Here is a 23651-nt window from a genome sequence, read left to right as displayed (position 1 = left end):
TAATGAGGGTGTTTCGCCCACTGACCCGGGAAAAAGATCTTCCGCTCGGCTGGGCATTCTCACAGTTTTGTGCCCCCCCAAATTGTTTTATTTAATGGATTTTTTTCACTACTAGTTCTCTAAATGTTAGTAAATAAACTTGAGATTTTTGTTCTAAATATTAATAAATAGACATTGGTTTTTACAGAGATCCTTAGAAATGTAGCAAATTACCCAAGGGAATACTATTATGATTTGTCATTAATGTTTTATAATCTGCTGGGATTTTTCCCACTAAGACTTCTACCATTTTTAGTTAAGAGCTGTTAAATATGAAGTGCTTATGGGGTATTATGTTGTTCGGTTTGCCAGGATATTACATTTCCTTGTGCTAACCTGAAGCTGTTGACTCAATTACACCGCGTTTGCCGTGCAATTTGCGCCCCAAAAACACTCACATCGCAATTTTCATTTTCATTTTGGCCAGGTTTTCATAAAAATATTTTTTTTTCTTTTTTGCATTTGCAGCATCCGGCGCGGCAGGCTGTCTCACTTCCACATCCGCATTCTGCACAAAAAAAGGGAGTGAAAAAGAAAAGCAGCTCGTAAAAGGGCGCTACAACAATAACAACATTTTATGACGGCCCCATAATAACATCGAAAGCCCCGCCCACCTACATATTAGCAGGGAAAAGGGGATGCAAATTACGTGGCACATGAAGCGTCAAAGCGTTTGATTTGATTGTCAGCGGCAGAGAAGGAAAGCGCTTACCGGCGGAGTTTACACCTCCGCCGACTGACTGCACGGCAGATTGCTCTCGAGCGGCTTGATTGATTGACTGACTGACAGATTGGCCGCAGGTGAAAGGTCGAAGGTCAGCAGCAGCAGCAGCAGCACAATGAACAAGAAGTCGCCACTGCCGCTGGCGGCTTTTCTCGGCAGCGACGGCAGCGGCGGCAGCGGAAACTGTGCCGCCAGCGGCAGCAGCAATGTGGCAGCCACTGCAGCAGCGGCGGCGGCAGCGGCGGCAGCAGCGAACGGTTCCGGTGGACGCGGCGGTCGCCAGTCGTCGGCGGGCGGTTCGTCGGGCGGCGGTGGCGCCTCCAAGTCGGATAAACGGGAGGCGGGCGGCGGGGGCGGCAGTCTGTGCGGCTGTCAAAAGGCGCCCAAGTCGCACTGCATATCGGCAACAGGTGAGGCAAATTCATCAAATTTTAATTAAATGCAAAAAAGGTCCCCAAAAAGTATGCTACATTTTATCAAGCCAACAGTGCGTATGAGTAATGCAGCACTGTATTACTCATGCGCCACGTTGCCGGGCTCCAATATTTTAATTAATTTCCCAAGGCAACTAACACATTTATCACTTTTTAAATTTATTAAATAAATTAAATTAAATCGCTTTATTTGATATAAAGTTCATGAAAGTTTAGTGAAGTATTTGGGTATATTCGTTATATTTATATGATTGCGTTCCTTTTTTCCCTACGTGTAATGAATTAGACAGAATTAAACAAATAGAAATTGTGGATCCCATATTATTAACTTATTATTACCTTCTCCGCAGGCGTGCTTCTTCTGGTGCTGCTCTACACCGCCATGGGCTCCATTGTCTTCGTGACCCTCGAGGGCGAACTGGAGGACGGGGGCACCCTAGAAACCGCAGTGGCCGCCTCCAAGCCCTATCCCCGCACCGAACTAGCCAACGCCGAGATACGCTCCAGGTGAATACATTTCATTTGCTAGCAACAAAAACTTCTTATATTTTTAATTGGCTGAGATAGCTTGATCTCATTTAGTATATAGATAAAGACAAAAAAGTAAAGTTTTTTGTTTGCAATAAAAAGTTTTTTTTGCCATAAGAAGTCATTGTTTTTGCCGGCATAATGCATGATGTAACCCCTTACAAAAACTGCGAAATTTGGTCAAAAAATAAATTTCCTAAAAAGTGATGGGGATCGTTAGTATAGGTAACAAGCTGCTCAAAACTGTCAGTCTTTTAGCTGTGCGACTTGAATTGGCCTAACTACAAAGGAAAAACCGCTAAAAACTCAGAATTTTTGACTAAAATCGAAATCTAGTTTTTTTACCATAAAAAAAGCATTGTTTTTGCCGGCATAATGCAACAAATAGTCAGAATGAGGAATGTCATACCTCGTTGAGCTCGTAGTTTAATTTCCAATCCAATGGCATTGAAATCTGGAAATCTTAAATTTTTACCATTTTTTTCAAAAAAACATGATGTAACCCCTTACAAAAAATGCAAAATTTGGTCAAAAAATAAATTTCCTAAAAAGTGATGGGGATCGTTAGTATAGGTAACAAGCTGTTCAAAACTGTCGGTCTTTTAGCTGTGCGCCATGAACTGACAAAGTTACGAATTTTCGAAAATATTATTTTTGAAATGTATCTCCACGGCCCATTCAATGGTAACCTTTTATTGTTCTCTCCCACAGGACGGTGGATCGCTTGTGGTCGATAACGGAGGACCTGAACATACTGTACAAGGAGAACTGGACCCGCCTCGCCGCCCAGGAGGTGCAGCTGTTCCAGGTGAGCACCCCCCCCCTCCCAAAGCGGAACCACCGACATATTCCCGATTCGGGATGCTAATTGGTCGTTTCCTTGGCGTTTTGCAGGACACCTTGCTGCGAGCGGTGCGCCAGTCTAAGGTTTATCCCCCCGGCGGCATTCAGCTGAATGCACCGACACACAAATGGACCTACGCCTCGGCCTTTCTGTACTCCCTGACATTAATTACGACGATAGGTGAGTGAGAGGTGCCAGTGGTGGGCATACCCCTTGAATCCAGAGAGTCCAACCATCGCTCATACGCCCCGTTCGCCCCCCGATTCCTTTGTTCGGCGGTCGGTCCTTCGATTCTCTGGGCAATTTATTAGCCCGGCCATCTGACGTTTGCCATCCGAGCCTGCCAAGTGCATGAACCCGGTCACGTGTGCGTGTGTGCGTGAGACGTTGAGTGACCGCCCCGAAGCGGAGCTGTCCGCTCCACTGGCCAGTGGACACTGGCCACCCACCACCCCACTAACCAGCCCACTGGCCACCCCACTAACCAGCCCACCACCCCAATGAACGGCTTCTGTTTTTAATTAACAAACTGTCAACCGGCAGCATCGATTTCGCTCGTTCGACCGGCCTGGCCACATATTTTTTCAATTTACCAATGCGTCTGACTGCCCCTTTTCCTCTTCCTGTCTGATTTCAATTAGTTATAAGTAACCCGGGGGCTAAGCAGTCGAGTGTCCTTCTGCCCCGCCCCAAACCCAAAAAAAATGTAAACCAAAATGACGTTAAGATGCAGGCCCCATGTAAATTGAATTGCCGCTCGAACCAAAAAAAAAAACCTATATTAATTGAAAAAATAATTTGAAATGGCCAGCAAGCTGGGCTGGGCCAACACTTTCATTTCCGGCTTCTTAATTTGTTTATTTTTCAAAAAGCTCATCTAAAAAACAAGGATTATATTTATATGGCCTGGCAATTTGTGGTTTCCGTTGGTGTTTTTCTTTAATTGAGGATAATAATATTTGCATAGAACAAAAAAGGTGGCTTCAATTAAAGTATTATGCAATGGTTATTAAATATTAATTGAGTGGCCACAGATTTCTGAGCGAAACTTTAAAGAGGGTCCTTTAAAATGCCCTGGCAGATCCTAAGAATAATGGTCACGTACGACTTTTGACCCACGCAGGGTATCAACTGTCGGATTTGTCTTGGCATATTCAATTCACTGGGCAGCGTTTCACTGGGAAATCGTTTAAAAAAATAAAAACCAGGCACGCGTTGTGTGTGGCAAATCCCAAAAAAAGAAAGAATGAACTGAATTGGAATGAAGTGGGTGGTTCAGGAAATTTGGCGTGTGGTCTGGTGGACTGCCATCACAATAAACGCGCCGTTAAATCAATCGAATTTGTAGCAATCACCAGCAGCAACACATCACCTCCCTCGCATTATGTGAATTGAGTTTGGAATCAAAACTCAATTTCGGACAGTCGCCGGAGGGGGGAAAAGGAGTGCCGGGAAGGCCATCAAAAATCTGTCTAAATATCGCCAGCCAGAGCTACGTACATATACATATATATAGCTCTGCTCTGCGAACGCTGCCAGTCACGACTGTATGGCGGGGTGTCATTGAAATTATTTTGACATCATGTAGCCAAGAGGGGGGTAATCGGGGGCAATGGGGCTCGGTGAATGTGGAGTAGACAAGCAGGGCAACCTGCGGTTGGCAGTTGGGTAAACCAAACAACAGCGGCAGGAATACGGTTGGCATACCGGAATACAGGAAAAGGGGACAGGATAGTGGAGGATTCCATCTATGCTGCAGGATCTGGGCAAGGATAATTGCAAGCCCTTCGTTGCCCCCAAAAATTTATGGGGCACGTTGTGGCCGTCCCCTTGAAATTCGTGTAATTAAAGCATTTGATTCAAAAGCCATTAAGGATTTGACAGTATTTCTATCTGCCAAGGGGGTTTGCTGAGGTCCATTAGTTTACCTGTTAATGGACAATGAAGTAGTTGTTAAATATTAAAGACCCACTGCTAAATATATATGTTCTTTATCTGGGTAATTTAATTAAATACATTCACTTGCATTTATTTGTTAGTGATATATTTATGCTCTAATTTATTTTATTATTTACAAATCTCATAAAATATTTCCGCTTAAACTAAAGCCGTATATAGATATTTTGTGGAACATGTTAACCTTTTTCTTAGCCACTTTTTAAGCAAAACCCATGAAAATGCTATGAAATTTCTCCAAGTGGAGCCATAATTTCATTTTCCTACCAAACTACAAAGTACCCAAGTCCGATTGGATGCGATAGCAATTACTTAGACGTAGGTCGTACTTTGAATATCTTTTATTTGTCAGCTGCCATGCTCGACGACTCCGCTCTCGAGACAACTTGGCCCGATGGCACATCAATCAATTATGAAACAATTTGTCCCCAAATTGCTAAGTGGGAAGTTTCGATTGTTTCCCGCTAATGTGTGTGTTCTATAAATACGCAGAGTGGCAAAAAACGTGGAGAGTGGGGTGGGTGAATGCGAAAGTCGTCTTAATATCGGTGAATCAGTAAATCTGTAAATCGGAAAATCTGAAAATCCCAGCCAGACCATCAAGTCAGTCACCTTGGAGTTGGGGCCAGAAAGTTTGCCCGGGAAATGGGTTCTAAGTTTTGGAGTCTGGGCTCTGGGGTCTGAAGGGTCCCCGTAACGATCGTCATGAGATTAAGTCGGCAGAGACAAGACCATTATGCAAAATTCCCATCGATTATCTGCTAAAGCCCTGCCAGGACACTCGGCTCATTATTCAACAATGAAGATATTTGGACGGGCTTACACTCGAGTGGCTGTCATGGCTGTTTGGAGGCTGTATATTCGGTTATTTGGTTATTAGGATATTTGCCCATGGCCTCCGAGCTATTTTTGATGTGCGCAATTGCCCACCTGTCTCCTCCGGATGTCGTTCAATTAAAATTCCCCGAAAATTGCCAATTTGCCGTAAGTATGTGTGTGTGTGTGTGTGTGTGTGTGTGCTAAGCTCGTAAAACTAATTTCATTGCCTACTTTTGCGGGCTAATGGCGTCCTCAAAATCCCATCCGTTGATATATGGCACTTACACCTGCGAAATTTATGCCTATATATTTGCATTTCGTGCGATTTTAGCTCAAACGCCTATCTCTGGGCCGCCCTATCTATTGACACAATCCAGTCGTTCATTGTCTATTGCCAGGCATAATTAATATTACACATACGCCCCGTTTGCGGTAATAAAATTAACACTTGCGCTCATAAATATAAAGCATTAAACTAATAAATACCACCGCACATACTCCATTGAGTGGTGATTTATACGGTGGCTATTATTATTATTATTTTTTTTTTTTGTCACTAGCACACACACACACACACCCTGCAATTTTCTGACAGCTGCGATTCAATTTGGCCAACTGCAGTGAGCCACCGCAGAATCCAGTTTTAGCCAACTAACTGCGGAAAAGTTGCTAGTTTTTTGTGTGTTTTCTGCAGGGGCGTGGCCTGTCATTAGGGCGGCGCTTTATTGTTAATTGGATTTGTCGCCGGTGCAGAATGAGAACTTTTTGCCGCTCTTAATTGAGTCGGAAGCGCAGGGATATGAACGCTGGTTGGTCAAAGAAGGAGCCACTATATACTATATATACCAGGTACATCCGGAAAAATCGCCATCCATTCTTCGCCATGTTCTGCAATCAATAAGTGAATGCAGACTGGCAGGAACACACTCGATTGGCCCACATAAATCTCTGGCAAATAAAGAGGGACCACCCACTTTGACCTTCTTTGAGCCGTTGACCTTCAACGCTGCCAGACCATAAACTATTACCATCCGTGTAATGGCTTCGTCTGCCACTTCCGGTTGCCATTTTGAATTACAAATGGCTGTGCAATGCGGAGAAAGAGTCGTTCGACTGAATCGCCATTCGCATTCGCCATTCGCCATTCATACCTATTTGCATGGCCAGCATTGTGCTCTATTTGGCCGCTGTTAACTGTTATTAAACACTTTTGGCCTGCATTATGTTCACACTAGGCGTGTGTGAACCCCCTTCGATTGTGTGAGCCCCCTTGTGTGAACACCCCCAATAAAAAGCAGTATTCCCCCCACAAACACTTTCGTTTCGCTATGATAGATGACACGTCCTCTGTTGTATTATTATTATTACATAATTTGTATGCCCGGAATTGTGTTTCGCCGGCCGGGTCGGCAACTATAATCATTTGCCACACGTGCCGGCCAAAAAATCTATGGGCTCAGTGCTGTTCACAGTGTTGGCCCAAATGGGGGAACTAAATTGGGCCGAATTTCGCTGATTTTTGTAAATAACCACTTCACTGAGCCTAATTAATTACGCAGGGTTACAAGCATAGGAAATTTGGAGGATAGTCTTGCAATTATGTGTACACATAATGGGACATTTAGTTATTTTCGGCTGTTTAAGAACCAACACTACATCATATTTTAATTAAATGTCCCAAAAAGATGGATTGTCAATAGAACATTTTGTGAATTGATCAAAAGTAAAGGTAATATGTTAAGTTAAATAAAATCAAGTCCTGGTGAACTAGTTCAGCCTAGAAGAAGGCAACACTGATTGGTATGTGGTAGGAAAGGACCTAAAAAAATATATATTGCGCGGCAGTTTATTTTATTTTATTGCAATTCGCAGTCTCGTTTTTATGGCTCAGACGTTGAGTGTTGGTTGTGGGTGTGTCAGTGTCAAATATAAAACAAATAATGCGAAACGCGACAACAGCTACAATAGCAAGTACAACAATATCGGTGAGGCAATCACAGATAAGTCAACATTCCGCTGACGATGGAAAGCGAAGAAAGCAGCGGGGAAAGTGCGAAGAAAGTGGGGCGCAATGGCGAATAAATGAATGAGCGAATGAATGAATGAACGAATGAATGGGCCAATGAATTAGTGCCAAACGCCTTTGCTTGGGCCATATAATGTGGCTCACACACACACACACAAAGTGCTCGGTGGGCATATGTGTGTGAGCCTACTGTCAGCTAAAACCCCCCTACAACATTTCTGCCGCCCTTGACATGTTGCATACATTTTTTAATGTCTTCCTGTTCAACAGCAGCTGCAACAACTACAACCATGACATGTGTCAAACGCTAAAACGCATACTACTCAATTTTTCAGACCACCACCAACCCCCCTAAACCCTCTGAAAACCCTTTTTGCCAGCGTTTTCGGCTAGTTTTTCATCGCTCTCTCAAACACTTACTGCAGGCAATCAATCTCGCAAGTGGGGAAAAGCCAGCATAAGGGATTAAAAGACAAAAAAGGAATGGAAAAGAAAGAGTTGAAAGAGAAAGTGAAAAGCTGTGAGGAGGTGGGGGTTATCCTTAAAGCCTGCAGACTGAGATCGGAACACGCGCTCGCTTCTCACATGGCCCCATCAATGGCTCTTTGTCTCTGTGGCTCTCTTGGGGATTTCGTCTTTTAATGCCGGATCCGGAAATACACACACGTGCACACCACCCACGCGCCAGGGAACATGGTCCAATCAAGCGATGCCCTCATTTCTGTGTGTAAATGTCGCCTATCAATGCTTAATAATGTCGTAAAATCAAAAAGTCAAGCCAAGAGAGCGGGGCACAACAGTCATTTGGATGTCTTACCAAATAAACGTGGAAAAAAAATCTGTGAGTCTGAGAATGTGTCATTCAAAGGGAAAAGAAAGCAGAAAGATGAAATAAAGTGTGACCATACTATTTTAAACATGTCCAAAATTAGGATAAGAAGCACAGTGTGACCATGCTGTCCAAAATTTGGTTTTAATGTGCATAACTATTTTTGTTTAAGATCCATCGAGATTTTGAATGACAGTGTGATGGGGCAGCAACTACTTACACTCATCAAGTCAAGGACATGTGTACATGCAAACTGTCCCAATTTATTCTCTGTGTGTACGTACATATGCTCCCTGCCTCAGCATATGTGAGTATGCTGGTGAGTGGTTATGGAACATTTTTCAGGGCATGTGTTCGAGGCACCGTCGCCGTTCGAGTGGCCACTCTCCCAGCTCCTTGACCTTGTGTTTCCCACCGCTCCTCCCCCTCCCTGCCACCCCAAGGGTTGACCTGGGGGTCAAGGGGGACTGAGACGACGGGCAGCAGCTTGCTGGGCACGACAATCACGAAGAAGCGGGGAGTAAAAATCGCAGAAAAAAAGCACGGAACGGAAGGGAAAGCAGGGAAATGTTGCTGCGTTAGCTGGAAAATATGCAGGCCCCTACTTGCTCAGTGGGTTCTGTATTGGCTTGAGTTCGCATTTTTTATTTTATGCATATTTTCGTCGAGTGTTCGGCATACAGAAAAAGCGTTATACAGTGTGTGAGATGGGATGCATCCGTTATGTCAAGTGCTCGACAAATTGTTATACACTGGCAAACAGTCAGTCGGATTTGATTGTTTTAAGATTGTCGCTTGCATAATTGGCATTTATTTTGCTGAGCATTGTTACGCGTTGTTGTCAAATGTTCGAGAGCTTAAGGATGCTCTTTTTGATTTTATATAATTTTGTAATCAAAGGAATGTCTTTATTATGTCTTTATTAATTTGACATTTACCATGTGAAATTAAAAGACAATTTGCAGTAAGCAGCAATCAAATTGCTTTATTACTTTTGCCTAGTGACCCAAAAGTTTGTTTTGATTAACCTTTTTAAAAAAGAACAGTTCAAATAAGGTAGTGTGAAGTTTGGTATTTCAATGTGAGTCAATACAAAATCGAAAATCCTTCATTGCATAGTTTTAATACACATAATTATAATCCGATTAAAAACAATTTTGAAACTAATTACCAATTAAAAAGTGGTTCAAAACAATGTTGCTATTGATCAGCATAATTATAATCCGATTAAAACGCAACACTTACGTTTTGTGTTGGGAAAACTAGGTGGAGATGGTGTCGATGGCATTTAAAGAGATAATTATAAATTTAAAATTACAAGGTTTATGAATGTGCGGTGCGTTTAAAACAAATAATTCAATATTTTCAAATTTGGTACTATACCAAAAAGGACTTCTTTTAAGACGACATCCGGTTTTATGGCCAATATTAGGGTTTCCATGAAAGCGTTGCATATTCCAAACTATCAATAAAGTTTGGCAATATGCGTGTTTGTTCTGTTGCTGTTGTAGTTTTCCATGCCAGAAGAAAAGCTGTTGTACCCTTGATGAGGTTTTATTCATGGACGAGCAACAATAGCGAACTGTACAATTTTGCCATATGAGTTGTGACAAAATGCGAATGGCAGTGACTTCCTCTGCTCCCTCTCTCCCTCTCTAACAGTCTCTTGCTGTCTCCTTCTATATCTCATTGTGTCGCTTTCCACGAGTTATAACCTCACTTCAGGCTCCGCCCCCTTGGCCAATTTTCGCATTTTTATGCATGTTTTGACATGTTCAAGCATCGTTGGCGTCACTTCGCGATGTCAGCCATGCAACGTTTTATGGTCCATATACGTATGTTTGCGCATATACTGTATATGCACACTTGCCCATAGATATATATCCCTATATATACGGCAGAGATCTGATAGGACTGCAGGCCGTTGGTGGGACATTTTGTCTGCGGCCGGCTTTTGTTTCCATTTCGCTCTCCGCATTTCGCATTTCGCATTTGTTTAACAGTTAAATGGGCAGCATCGACGGCGCTGCCGGCGTCGCCGCGTCTCGATAACAATTTTAATAGGCCATTTAATTTTTAATTAATTCTTCAAGCGCCAGTTGCCATGTCATAAAAATGTTTGCTGTCATGTTTGTCCAATGTCCTCCATCCTACGCATTTCATACTGCCATCCGCGCCAGCCATTGATGATGATGTTTTTGGGGCGTTTAATGACATGTTTTTGTTTCATTTCGCCCTTGCCGGATGGCCCTGCATATCATTATTATTATTCCGATATTTCTTTCTGGCCCTTCCCCAAAAAGTAATCCGCAATTTGCTTTGTTTATTGAACATTTGTCTATTTACGATGATAAGGGGCGCGCGTGTTTTTCTGTCGCAATTTCATTACTGAAAACTTGCTGACTTGCACGTACACGAAGAAGGGGCGAGTGGAACATGAAGAAAAAACATTTGTTATTCAATTGAAGCACTTTCTATCAAAAACTGTCCTAATTAGCCCACTTACTTTGTTAGTCTGGTCACACTGAACTATTTGCCTGGCTAAGCTGGTCACTCTTGTTGCAGTGTGACCTTGCCATCCTCACAAATTACTTGTAAAGCTTTTACTTGTTAGGTCAAATTCTTAAGAATTTGTTAGCCTCTGTTAAAAAAATATTTAATTAATAATTCCTATTATTTTCTGCGTGTAATCTGTAATTAAAACGAGACAGAGAAAGTGAGGGAAAGAATCCTTATTGCCCACTCATCCATTGCTGCTTGACCTCGAGTTGGGTGGTGGCGGCCACCTAACCTTGTACTTTCTACTTGTACTTTCCCATCACCCCCTAGGAACCAACCACCCTTCGCCACGCACCCCCTCCCCCAATGAGCATTGTTTGGTTTTATATTTGGAAATTTTTGTGACTCTCTTAATAGCTTTTTGTGAAAATTAATTTCTTAGCTATTAGAGGCTCTTGTCGTCTCCACAGTCACTCCACCCCCGTAACTCTCTCAGTGTAATTGTAAGTGTGTGTGTGTATGATGGAGAGTATTTTGTAATTACTTTATGCCCGAAAATTGCCGTAGTAAAATATTTCTCGCCGGCTTTTGGCTTGGATTTTGCAGTTGCTTCAGGGCAGGACAAAAGCTTTAGCAGAACTCAAAGGGGGGGGAATGGTTTTCAGGAGGCAGCAGGCTTCTCCTGGAGGGGCACACATTGACCCGGTCGACCCAGTGGATTGCCCTTTGTCGGCGGCCGGCACTCAACTTTCACTAATCAAATCAAATGCCATGCCTAGCCACCGAAAGTAAACCAATTTAATCAGCCCACTTGTACGCATTCTGGTCAATATTTTACAATATTATGACTGGCACTGGCTTTAAAAATAAGTTACTAGCTTGTTGTTGTCTTGGGCTTATAAATCAGTGAGTTTTATTTACCGTATGTAAGCCAACAGATTGTAAATTAAAATGTTTATGAACTATTTGCGAAATGGACTCTGGCCATATGCAAACAATGATTTATTTGATCATTTCATTACATTTCTGTTTGGGCAGCAAGTAAAATCATATTAATACCATTTTAAAACCTATATATCTGTATTAAAAATGGCATGATAACCAGTCGCTGGTAGATTTGAACAAAATTAAAAAAAATAAATAAAATTAAATTCGAGTACTTTGTAAATAAATAACCTTGTTGTTCAATATAGGACCACTAATATACCGAAAAACCAAAATGTAATGGAAAAAGGCTCTGTCGTCATTTAAGCCAGCAGATCACGTTTTATGTTGCACACTTATTGAAATAATATACCCTTTGGGCAGTTAAAAATATGTGGCTTTCGACAGTTTCGTTAACATGCCGCATGGCAAATGACTGCTCCGAATATAGAATGCCATAATGGATAAATCTGCCGAAGAACAAGGCCCTAAAAACTGACCATGTCGTCGGACGTGTGCACTTAACCCTTCTTCTTGGCCAACTGGGCCATTACACAGCCACCCAGGCACCCAACCATCTAACCACCCAGAGTCTCAATCTCCGGGCCCAAATTTCAATCCCCCAACATGGAAATCGTTTTACAGCCCCCCCCCCTTCCTGCTCTCTGGTTAAATGTGTATATGGCATGCAGTTTGGGGTAAACTTTCCCCGAAAATTGCTACGCATAATTGCCAGTTTTTGCTGTCTGGGGGGTATATGGTGCCCCTTAACCCGTTAGAAATCTTCCAGCTAGTTGAAAAAGGGGGGTTAAAACGGGGGGTTACGGTCGACATGTGTGCGTCGTTAGTTAGTTAGTTATAACTACATACAATTTTATGGACGCCATATTGTAAATGTTATAATTTTCACTAACAATTTTTAGCAACCGTTGCCGTCGTCGTTGGCAAAAAAAAAAAAAAAAAAAAAGAAGGAGAAAGGGGCGTGGCTGCCGCCTGTGGGCGGTTACCATTTATGAACGATGGCCATGCGACGATGATAATTTTCAACAACTTTGCCGTAGCGTGTGAAACACGGAATTCAAGAGGGTCTGAGTGGGTCTGGTTTTCCGGAAAGGCCTACACATGCAGCACAAAATCCCCCCCCCCCCCCCTCCAACGGCCATGCACTTAAACGTGCTTGGGATTTTAAAGTATATTTTTTACATTACGGCGGGAAAAGCATTTTCTGTGTTTTTCAACTCCGATTTTTGTCGTGCTTTTTTGCTATTGTCGTTTGGATTTTTTATTTTTACGTAATAAAATGTAATGCACACACACAGATACACACATACACAAGAGCTGGGAACACTCAAACACACACACGCACAATTTTACTCAATTATAAAAGTTTCCACATTAAAAGTTCATTGCAGAGCCGAAAGTCTGGGGCGAAACGAAACGAAAGTCCGAGGCAGAAAAGCAGAAATGTTGGGTTAGGTCGTGCCCACAGGCAGGAAGGCCTAGGCAGGTCCTGCCACAGGTCCTCATTTTGGTCCTGGCACCCAGTCTGGTCTCGATTCCATGCCCTATGCCCTATGCCCTCTGCCCATTCCCAATCCCGATCCCCAAACCCATACCAATCCCAATCCCAATCCCAATCCCCTCTCGCCTTGCTCCAAATCACCGGGTCTGGGCAAACAACATCAAAGCCAAAGTGTCTCCGACAGAAAAAGTTACGTTTTTTCTATTATTTTCCTAGTCAGGGGGGGAGAATTCTGGCTGAGAATGGTGAAAGGGGTCTGCCCCGAAAAAGGTTATTGTGCCACATGCACATGCTACTAACTGCTCGCAGTCCCTGCCCTTCCAGTTTCCCAGTTCCCAGTGGCCAAACGACTCTATCTGCCACTGCTAATCTCTGTATCCTGTATCCTGCATCCTGAATCCTACCTTATACATGGTATCTGACCTGCTAATTAGATAAAGGATCAGCAAAGGAGCTGGGCCTCCTGTTAAACTGCGAATGGGATCACGTAGCAATGGCTGCATATATATAACCAGGCCATGTGGCAGTTCAGTTCACTGATCCAGCTAACGAGATTCCACTGTGTGCCCAAAAAGAAGGGGAAGGCTATTAATTGAATTATCTTCTAGGCTGTTCATTTAAGTTCAACATTCACAGACCTTGAGAAAAGATGACTGCCTGCAAAAAAGGTTATAAACCTTGTAGTCAAATTTATATTTCGATTTCTTGATTAAAATTTAGAGGTATATTTAATTAAAAAGGATTTTTAAAGACATTTGTTAATGGTTGCTTATATAAAATGCTATATAAAATCTTATTGAGACGTACTTTAATGAGTTACGATGTATTTGATAAGATATGGTGATCATTTTGATGGCTTTCAGTATTTTAAAGTTTAGTTACGGGGCGTATTCCATTGATATGTTACCCATCTTCCATTTTGCTCTATTTTTCTGTTTCAGGTAGTTTCGAATATGGCTGTCTCGCCTTCACACAGAGTAATTTGATATTGATGATGGTTCTTTTCTTTCTTTTTCGATTAGAGAGAGTAGTTCCTTCTAAATTTACCACGCCAATATCAAGTAAATCTTTTTTTCTGTGTAATGAAAAGAAGGAAATTTAATGATAAGATGAAGTTACGGTGTACTGTATCTACAAAGAAGCTTTTACTTACGCTCATTTAAGAACCGTGGAAAAGTTAATTAAAGTGGGAATTAAAAGTGTTGTTTTCATTTCGCTCTTTCCAGGCTACGGCGGCATTTCACCCCGGACGCAGTGGGGTCGTGTGGCGGCCCTGGTCTACGCCCTGTTCGGGATACCCATCGTGCTGCTCTACCTGTCCGCCATGGGCGAGGCCCTCTCGGCGGGCATGCGCTGCCTGTTCCGGCGCCAGCGGGTCAAGGGCGGTCCTGGTGGCGGATCCTCCGGCGGCGGCGGCGCCTCCGGGGGCGTGGGCTCTGGAGTGGGCGGCGTCGGCGGCGGTGGCGGACGGAAGACGGACAAGGGCAAGGGCCAGGGGCACTATGGCCACCAGAAGTTGCACCAGTACGGATTGCCGCCCTCGGTTTACCAGCAGCAACAGCAGCAGCAGGCGCAACAGCAGCAGGCGCAGCAACAGGCGCAACAGCAGGCGCAACAACAGCAATCGCAACAGCAGCAGTCGCAGCAGGGCAAGAAATCCTCGGGCAATCGCCGCGGTTCACCCAGTGTGCCCATCTCCATTTGCGTGTGCGTCCTTCTCTGCTACGTGAGCAGCGGTGCCATACTGTTCCACAAGCTGCAAAACTGGAGTGTCCTCGAATCCCTGTACTTCTGCTTCACCTCGCTGGGCACCATTGGATTCGGCGAGATGGCGCCCAGCGGCTCGGTGGCCCTATACACGGCCTCCGCCTACATTCTGGTGGGCATGGCCGTGGTGGCCATGTGCTTCAGCCTCATCCAGACGGAGATCGTTCTGTGGCTGCGCCGCTTCAGTGTGCAGGATCATGTGATGCCCAAGGCCGAGGAGCTGGCCCTCGTCACCGTGGCGGTAACGCCCAAGCCCTCCTGACAGCGACCCAGTGCGGATCCCAACGTGGGTGTGGGCGTGGGACTGGGATTGGGCCTGGCACAGCCGCAGAATAATCTTGGCCAGCATCAGACCATGTTCTTTGGCCCAGCCCACACGCTCACGCAGTACAGCTCGCTGCCCCGCAGGAGTCACCTGCATGGTGCTGGTGCGGCCACCAATTCCGGCGGATCCGCCTTCCAGCGGAACACACCCATCCGGCGATCGACGGGCATACCCGAACACCATCTGGAGTACTTTGTGCCGCGCAGCATCAGTGAGTTTAATCTGTCCGGAGTCGGTGATCTCGCCCTGCCGCCACCCCGTCGTTACTCACCCAACATGGGTGTGGGTGGCATGAACATGGGCATGGGCACGGGCATGGGCATGGGCATGAATATGGGCATGAACATGGGCATGGGACTGCCCCATGGCCTGCAATTGGGTCCACCCCAGACGCTCCTCTGCTCGGCCACGCCCACTGTGCAGCAGCCGCCTCCGGCACCCGCCCAGCTGCAGATAGTGACCCTAAAGCCGCGCAGCGAGAAGATGGTGACCTTCGAGGATGAGTCCAAGCAGGCAGGAGGAACTTCCGCTTCCGGTTCCGGCACACCACCGCATTGCCCGCATGGAGTGCCGACCACACCGCGAAAATCGCCAGCCGTGGGCGATATATTCATGTGACCCCAAGGACCCCAGGACGAGGCTGCCCAGCTGGATGCGGCAATGCGGCTGCGCGACAGCATCGATGATGCACTGTGTCCCAAGGCTGGACCGGCGCCAGGTGAAGTGATACGTGTCTAAGGAGCCAAAGCAAACAGAACACCCCCCCCCCCACACACACACACACACGCACACTGTAAGTAAATGCACAAACACAAACACACACATCTACTCAAACGAAAGCGAAAGTGAAAAAAACAAAAGCAAAAATACATTGCCTACTTTTGAGGGCCACTACTCTCAACTTGAAGTTCATCGTGTTTTCCCCCACATACAAGCATATATAACTAAAACATTGAGCAAATATTTATTATTATGTGTGTAAATATAGCAAACAAAAAACGCAAAAGCATAAAGATAACAAACAAACAACTAAAGTTGAGTCGACAGAATGAGAGAGAGAGTGAATTAAAATTAAAATTAAAATTCTAAATGATAAATGATAAATGCATAAATAATTGAATGCTGCATGAGGGCGTTTTATGGTTAATGCCGTAAAGCACGCATCCAGAAATTAATAAATACACACACACTCTATGAATAATAAATAGTTCATGGGCGTGGCATTTGAGGGGCAAGTGTAGAGCAAACAAAATGCAAATGAAAATGACAAATTGTATAAATACCAAAGGACAAAGTTTATTTAAGCGATTTGTTAGTTAGTTGCCACACACACCCCCCCCCCCCCTGCTCTCTCTCTTAATTTTTTTGTCTCGTTTCTGGTTTGCAAAATTTCAATTAGTTTTATTTGTTGTTTTTGCTGGGCAAATATAAATTGCCGGAAGGCAGATTTTTTACATTAGAGAAATGCCAATGACATTACTTTTTATTTCAAACTGTCAGGCCAATTGTTATGCAAACTGTGCCAATATTTTTGTACCTTTTTTCCACAAGACAGAATTTAAAAAATCTCTATGGAAGACTTAGTATAGAAATGCAGATATTAACTTTTCATGTTTTCCTTGTTCTAGTGTGCCAAGTTAAGTGTAAAAAAGAAATGTAAAACAGTAAAAACAATAAATATAATTGTTGTTTTAACTTACAAAACGTATATTTAACAATCGAACAGTTGTGTGTACTTTATGCTCAAAGTGTTAAGTGTGTATATGAATGTAACATACATCTATGTATATGTGTAAAAGTGCCAAAGGAAAGGTCACAATATATTGTTAGCGTTCGGGAAATGACCTTTAAACGGAGAACGGGAAAAATGCCACGTACAAGCGATCAACGAATTACCAACGATTTATCCAGAACTTGGGTGGCATTTTGCTTGAGTGTTTCGCTTTTTAGCCATCCATTTTGCATCATTTCGAACCCGCCCACTGGCAATTAGGTTTAAATACTTTTTAAATGCATTTTGATTGTAGGTAATTGAGCGCGTGAATGGCCATTTGTTGTTTGGTTCTGTTGGTTTTGGCCTTGTTTTCCGTTTTCAGTTTTGTATTTTGTATTTTGCGTTTTGGCCTGACAGGGCATTCAAATTGGAGGGCTGTCAAGCGAGCGGAGCTCATTTGAACGCGTTTTTGTTTCATTTAAAATAAATTCAATTTGACCGACCGCCCGCACCAAAGTGGGCGTGGCACTTGTTAATTTTTGCCATATTCAATTTGTGGCATTCAATTAAAATAGTGAAATTAAACCAGATAGGATAGTCGTTGCTCGTAAACAGCACATAGCATACAAAAAAAGGAAAATATTAAAATAAAATAAAAATTTGAAAGGACAAGTGCATAAAAAATGCAGGACAACCCTAAAATTGATGGGTTGTGGCCCCGCAGAAACTAATTGCAAAGCTCCAACTTGTGTCATAGCCTAAGCCAATTCAGATATATGTCTATGTAGCTAATAACTAACTAACTAACAGCCAAACAGAGCCGTAATGGTGAAACAAAAAGCGATAAAACAAATATTGAAATTAAGCCAATGTAATTAAATTAAGTCCACTTCAACACGCATTCACACAGATACACACACACACACAGACAGGCCACACAACCACAGACAAATTAATGCCATCAAGTAAACATGGAAAAAACTAAATGTAACGATACGGATACGAGTTTTTTTTTTGTCAAATTCCTAGCACGGTAAGTTGAACTTTTAGGCTAACCGCATAGGCTCATTGCGAGTGGCAGTTAAGGATAAATTACTCTAATTCATATATGTACTCCTAGTCCACTAGATACATATACATATGCATATACATATAGATATGTAGCCGTACACAAAACGAAACTAATCTAGCATTGAGAAAGGCAAATAACAAATAAGAAATACCGCAGTTCGCATCATATATATGTATACAAACATCTCTCTCTATATATACATATATATATATAAACAAGCCCAACCAAAAGAAAAGAGAAGAATAAATACATCATGAACAATTTAGTCAAAAATCAACAATCCCATGTTTGTTCTTTCACTTGCGGCTCTTGCGAGGTCTCAGAAGGGTGAGCAGTCGAGCGAAATGGTATATATATCCACCCAAATGATATAGGGGTCACTGGGTTATCATTCTCCGGTTTGCAATTGAACGGGTCTTATTTCATTTGTGTTCAGAATTTATTAGTTTCCTGTTTATTGTTTTGATTTATTTAGTTGTTTTAATATAATTTCTATTTTATTTCAGGATTTTTATTTGTATTGGGAATTCAAGTATGGAGCTGGAAATCTATAAATCATAATTCGGTAAGTCCATGTTAACTATGCGAAACGTATAATGTTTATTATAATAATATATCATTATATATTATAACAAATGGGGTATATCCAGACCACTGGGTTATCAGTTTCCATTTTGAAATTGAATGGGTTTTATTTCATTAGTTCAGTTGGAAATTTGTGTTTGTCCTTTTAAATTATATGTTCCTTATTTAATGTTTAATTTATTAAGTTGTTTTAATATGATTTCTATTTTATTTCAGGATTTGTATATTGGAATTTAAGTATCAATCTGGACATCTATACATAAATTATATTTCGGTAAGTCCCTGCTTCTTTATATAAAAGTAATATTACTATTTTAAGTTGATTTAAAGAATCATGCCCTTAAATAAATTAATCTTTCGGTTGAATTGATTAACTTAATTATGGCATGCCTTTTTCGGACAGACTCGTTGAAAACAGAATGTAGATACATACGGTAGATACATTACGAAAATCATCAAAAAGAAATGGCCGCCCAAAATGGGTTTATTGGAGCGGCAGAAAACGGAGGGGAATGCGAGTATCTTAAATATAAAATAAAATTTGCGCAGAATCAATTTGCGCGTTAATTGATAAAGATAAAAACGGGGCGAGTGGCCCAAACCGAATGCGATAGGCTGACCAATAAAAAAGCCTGCCTTCCGCTTCCCTCCAGCACTCTCCTTTTTTTTTTTTTAAATTATTTAATCATTTAATTAGTGTTAATAATTTATAGCAAACAGCTTCGCAATCAATTTGCGTTTCTGTGTGTATCTTTTTGGCCATATCTCTCTGTGCGTGCGCATTTTATGACAACTCTGGAATGAAATTTCGCTTAATCAAGAGTCGAATCCAGGTGTCCAGCCAACCGCCCCTTTCTGTTTCCGTTTGCAGCTTGTGGGTGTGACCGAGTTCGAGTCCCCAGCTCTTTGCCACATCAATTTAATTTACTTCTGACAAATATCACCATATCCGGTCATCGCATTTTAGCCCGCTTCGTTGGAGTGTTTGTCGAAAGCTATAGACGAAATGTCGAGTGGAAAAGCATTAGCCCATCAAATGGTGTGTAATGTACTCGAATGTCTCTCGAAATTATCAAGCCAATGTATACACATTTGGACAGTGCGTTTCTGGGCTGTAAGGTCATTGAAATGTAGTTGAGATATCAGGTATAACACCAGGCAAATGTATTATTATTCATTAACTATCAGTTTTGGTTTGCGAATATCATTGGGTATACTTTACAGCTGCGAACCGCACTGTACCTCCATATTTGCATTGTTTGCACATACAGCCGTGAGCTCCTTACATCTGAATGTTTGTGCTACAAGCCAGAATTACCTCAATTTACACAGATGGAAGGGCATTAAATTAATTTCGTCAAATGGTAGCTGCCAGAGCGGTATAATTCGACTTCGACCAGGTGAAGAGGGATCACTGGCCAAGCTGGATTGAATGCAGATCCTTGGGAGCAAATGCAGCCGGAGGAGATAGCCGAAACACACACACACACACATCGAAGTAATAAATTTCGCTTAAATGTTCTCCTTTGTTCGAGTCATTAAAATCGCATTTGGCAAGGGAAGCCTGACTTGTATGTGATGGGGATAAAATTGAGGATGAGGACTCTCTGCTGGATGATGATGATGATGCCCGCACTGATGATGGTCTCCATCTCCATCTTCTTGGCAATGCGTTGCCATTAACGTTGACTGCCACGTTGTCAACACACTTGACATATAATTTGATTACGCATACGCATTTTATTAACTCATTTTCAGCGCAACCATCCGCCCCATTTTCACCAAACCCCTAGATCCCCCTCCACGTACCGATGGCGATATGATATACTTACGGGCGCGAGATATGCCTGGCCCATTAACGGTTGCGTTGTGTCGGCTCTGCGGTTTTCAAGTGCCTCCTGGTGTAGAACACACCACGCCCCGCATCCGACTAGCCCATATTATACCGGCAGCATATTGTCTGAGTCAATTTGCGATGCCAGCGATCGCAGTCGCAGTGGGCGTGGCCCACACACATCCCTAGCAAAAGGACCGCAGGCGGCGGCAACTAATTTCTTTTTACAACTGTAGCAGTTCCTCAGCTTTATGGAAAGGCAAAAAACCCCACACACACACACACATGCTACACTAAGGCAAAAACTCAAGAGGTTCGAAAGCCTTAAAGCCAGTGGGGAGATTAGATTCTCGACTCGAACTCGTTGCGAAATTGTACTTAAAGTCAGGCCAAGGTGTCTGCAAGTATGCAATTAAGTTGCCAATTCAGGAGAAACAGGATAAATAAAATGTGTCCTACGATTGTCTTGAAGAGAAGTTTCCGCAGGAGTGCCATTCAGCAAAAATAACTAAATGTGGGATAAGGATTTCGGTGGGTAGGGGGCGTAAAGATGCTTTTATTAAATACAGATTTGGCCCTGAATATTACTTTCGGTGGCCTAGTTTTGCGGGGCCCATACTTTTCTCGCCGTGTGCAGATGTTTGCAGAGCCTCAAACAGCTGCTGCCGGGCCAAGCCAAGCCAATAACCCAAAGGAGAGCAAGGCAGCAAGGAGTCGGAGCGAACTGTTTACTTGGAACAGACTGTCCTCGCACACACACACACACACACACACTAGCAGACCACACACGCACACAGGCGGGGAAAAAGGAGCAAGGACGAAGGACGAGGGAACCGCAAAACTTATGCCTTGGCCCAGCAGCAGCCATTGAAAAGTCGTTAGCAAAACGTCAGACAACACACGGCATTTGGCCAAAAGGATGCGGCTGCTGCTTGGATCCCTGGGATCCTTGGAATCCTCGGTTAGGGATACGGGCTACGGGGTCCTTGGCTTTGCAACTTTGCGGTGGGAAACCGAGGGCCTGGTATAATATAGAGCTAAGTAACCAGCTAAACGGCAGCGGGAGCCGGCAAAACTCTCAGTTTGATGGAGCTGGCTGAACTGAACTGCAGAACGGGGCCAAGACAAACATCAACAAAATTTCATCGTCGTCTGCAAGTTAACCCTGACTTGGGTGGTTCGGGATTATGACGATTAAAGTTAGTGAATAAATGTTCCCCCAAGTTGGCTAACTTGATAAAGGGGGATAGCTACCTGGAGCTTTACTTCGCCATAAGTTTTTCGATCGGTGGCCAGAGATATTGGGGGGGTGGCGTAAAATGGTCAGTTGATTTGGGTTTCCCGGCGGAATTGTGTCCCAGAAATTGGTAGTCCCAATTGGAGGGCCATTAACCCGCGGCTAATATCGTTCTAAGCCCGGCTAATGTTTGTAAAAAGGGGGGTTTTGCCCAGTCTTGCGCAACCAAATTAAAGGTCCCTCTCTCTCTACCCATCCCTATTTTTTTTGGCCACTTCCGGTTCGGGCCAAGTGCAGCCATTTTGCGTACGCCCATAAATCTATTAAGACAATTTGGCAAAGGCAGAGCAGCGCAGGAAAGTCGAAACTTTGTCTATTCCTTTCTTTTTTTCACTTATTTTATTTCTACTACTTTTATATATATTTTATTTTTCGGTGGAGCGCATCTAGCGCCAAAAGCAACCGCACAAAATCTGAAACGCAGCTAGGAAAAACGGGGGGTTCCTAGAGGATGGGTTTTCCAAGGAGTGAAGTGGCTGGAAAGGACGAAGGCAAGGCAAACAAAAGTAAACATGCCTGCTTTCTTTATTTTTTATTCGCATTTTTTAAGTACTGTCAAGGGTATCGCTATCTTATGTCCCATACACACACACACATACGCTCTTTTGGGTGATTATATGACAAGCTGCTGGAGCTTTGCTCTACACTTAACCCAATTGGGGGGTTAAAAAGATTTAAAAGAGTTTCCAAATAAAAGTGGGATCACATTATGATATTACTCTTTTAAGCTTTCTTTCTTGCAATCCCTGGCTGGTTAAAAATAAATAATAAAATATTTAAGCCGTAATTTGATTAGGGTTACAATTGATTTTGATTTCTGATAGAAATTATATATTTATATAACTTACATATATATACCTTCTTAGTCATTCATTTGTATTCATAAGGATATATTTTTTAAACAAAAGCTATACAAGATAACATACAGCATTAAGCATTTAAAAGAGGGCTAGTTAGTTTCTGTGAAACTGAAAAAAAGCCCTGATTTCCCTCAGTGTAGGGCGTATCCTGAACCTGAAGCCCAAGCTGATCCCTTAGTCGAGTAGGAGCACCGAGCCATCCCAGCCATGCAAACAAGCTGAGGATTGGGCGAACTGCTGGCGCACAGGGCGTATGGGTAATGGGTAATGGGTAATGGGTACTGGGTATCTCCAGACTCTCAATACACGTAATATTTTATTCTTTGACTTGATTTACTCCCCCAGCCGGTTCGCCAACCCCTTTCTTTTTCACCCCACCACCCTTGAACCCAGTTGGTTCCGTTAGTGTCAACTTGGCGCGAAGTTGCTGGCTGTGACTGCAAGATACTGTCAGTATAGATATGTATAAACCAACCCAAGCCAAACCAACGCAAGTCCCTCGGAAAACCCGACTCTGCCGCATTCTGTAATAATCTATCAAAAATTGTACGCAAACAAAATGTGATTTGGCCCACGTGCTCCGCATATCGCTCCCCTTCTGTCGCACACTTTTCCTCAAGAGAAGGATTTTTCTACTCTGCATAAATTTTGTTCTGGCATTTGGCAATTGCTAGCACTGGAAAAAATCGTATATAACTTGGAAATGCAGTTAAAAATAATCTTAAAATTATCCGAAACGTGTTTTTTCTTAAGGCAACTACTTAATATCTAAGAAACTTTTGATCTCCATATTATAATAGTTTAATGAATGGCTTGTGTATGGTTTCTTTTTCTCCGTGTGAGATATGTGCAAGCAATAGTTGTTTGCCCATTTTAAGATTGTGATTGAGTTGAGTTAAGTTGAGTTGAGTTGGCAGAGGAGTAGCATGCAACTGGTTGAGATTGCATTGGAGACCGGGCAACTGAGGTCCTGGGAGTAGTCCTTCCACCGCCGCTTGCGTAATGTAACCACAGAAAAGTATTTGGTATTCCACAGGGGAAAGGAAGCTCCAA

General features: G+C 43.0%; 1 protein-coding gene across 1 annotated transcript in view; it reads left to right on the top strand.

Moving 5' to 3' along the window:
- Positions 1 to 16028, top strand: part of LOC119557543 — a 57926-nt gene extending 41898 nt beyond the window's left edge. Inside the window, 5 exon segments of the mRNA XM_037870316.1 lie at positions 508 to 1173; positions 1548 to 1704; positions 2437 to 2533; positions 2620 to 2749; positions 14371 to 16028. Of these exon segments, the coding sequence (XP_037726244.1) occupies positions 879 to 1173; positions 1548 to 1704; positions 2437 to 2533; positions 2620 to 2749; positions 14371 to 15854 (2163 nt within the window). The 5' untranslated portion in view covers positions 508 to 878 and the 3' untranslated portion in view covers positions 15855 to 16028.
- Positions 16029 to 23651: the final 7623 nt, after the last annotated feature.

This window comes from Drosophila subpulchrella, chromosome X (genome assembly GCF_014743375.2).
Source record: "Drosophila subpulchrella strain 33 F10 #4 breed RU33 chromosome X, RU_Dsub_v1.1 Primary Assembly, whole genome shotgun sequence".
Lineage (NCBI taxonomy): Eukaryota > Metazoa > Arthropoda > Insecta > Diptera > Drosophilidae > Drosophila > Drosophila subpulchrella.
The sequence above is the reverse complement of the archived record's forward strand: the minus strand, read 5'-3'. Positions and strand labels throughout refer to the sequence as shown.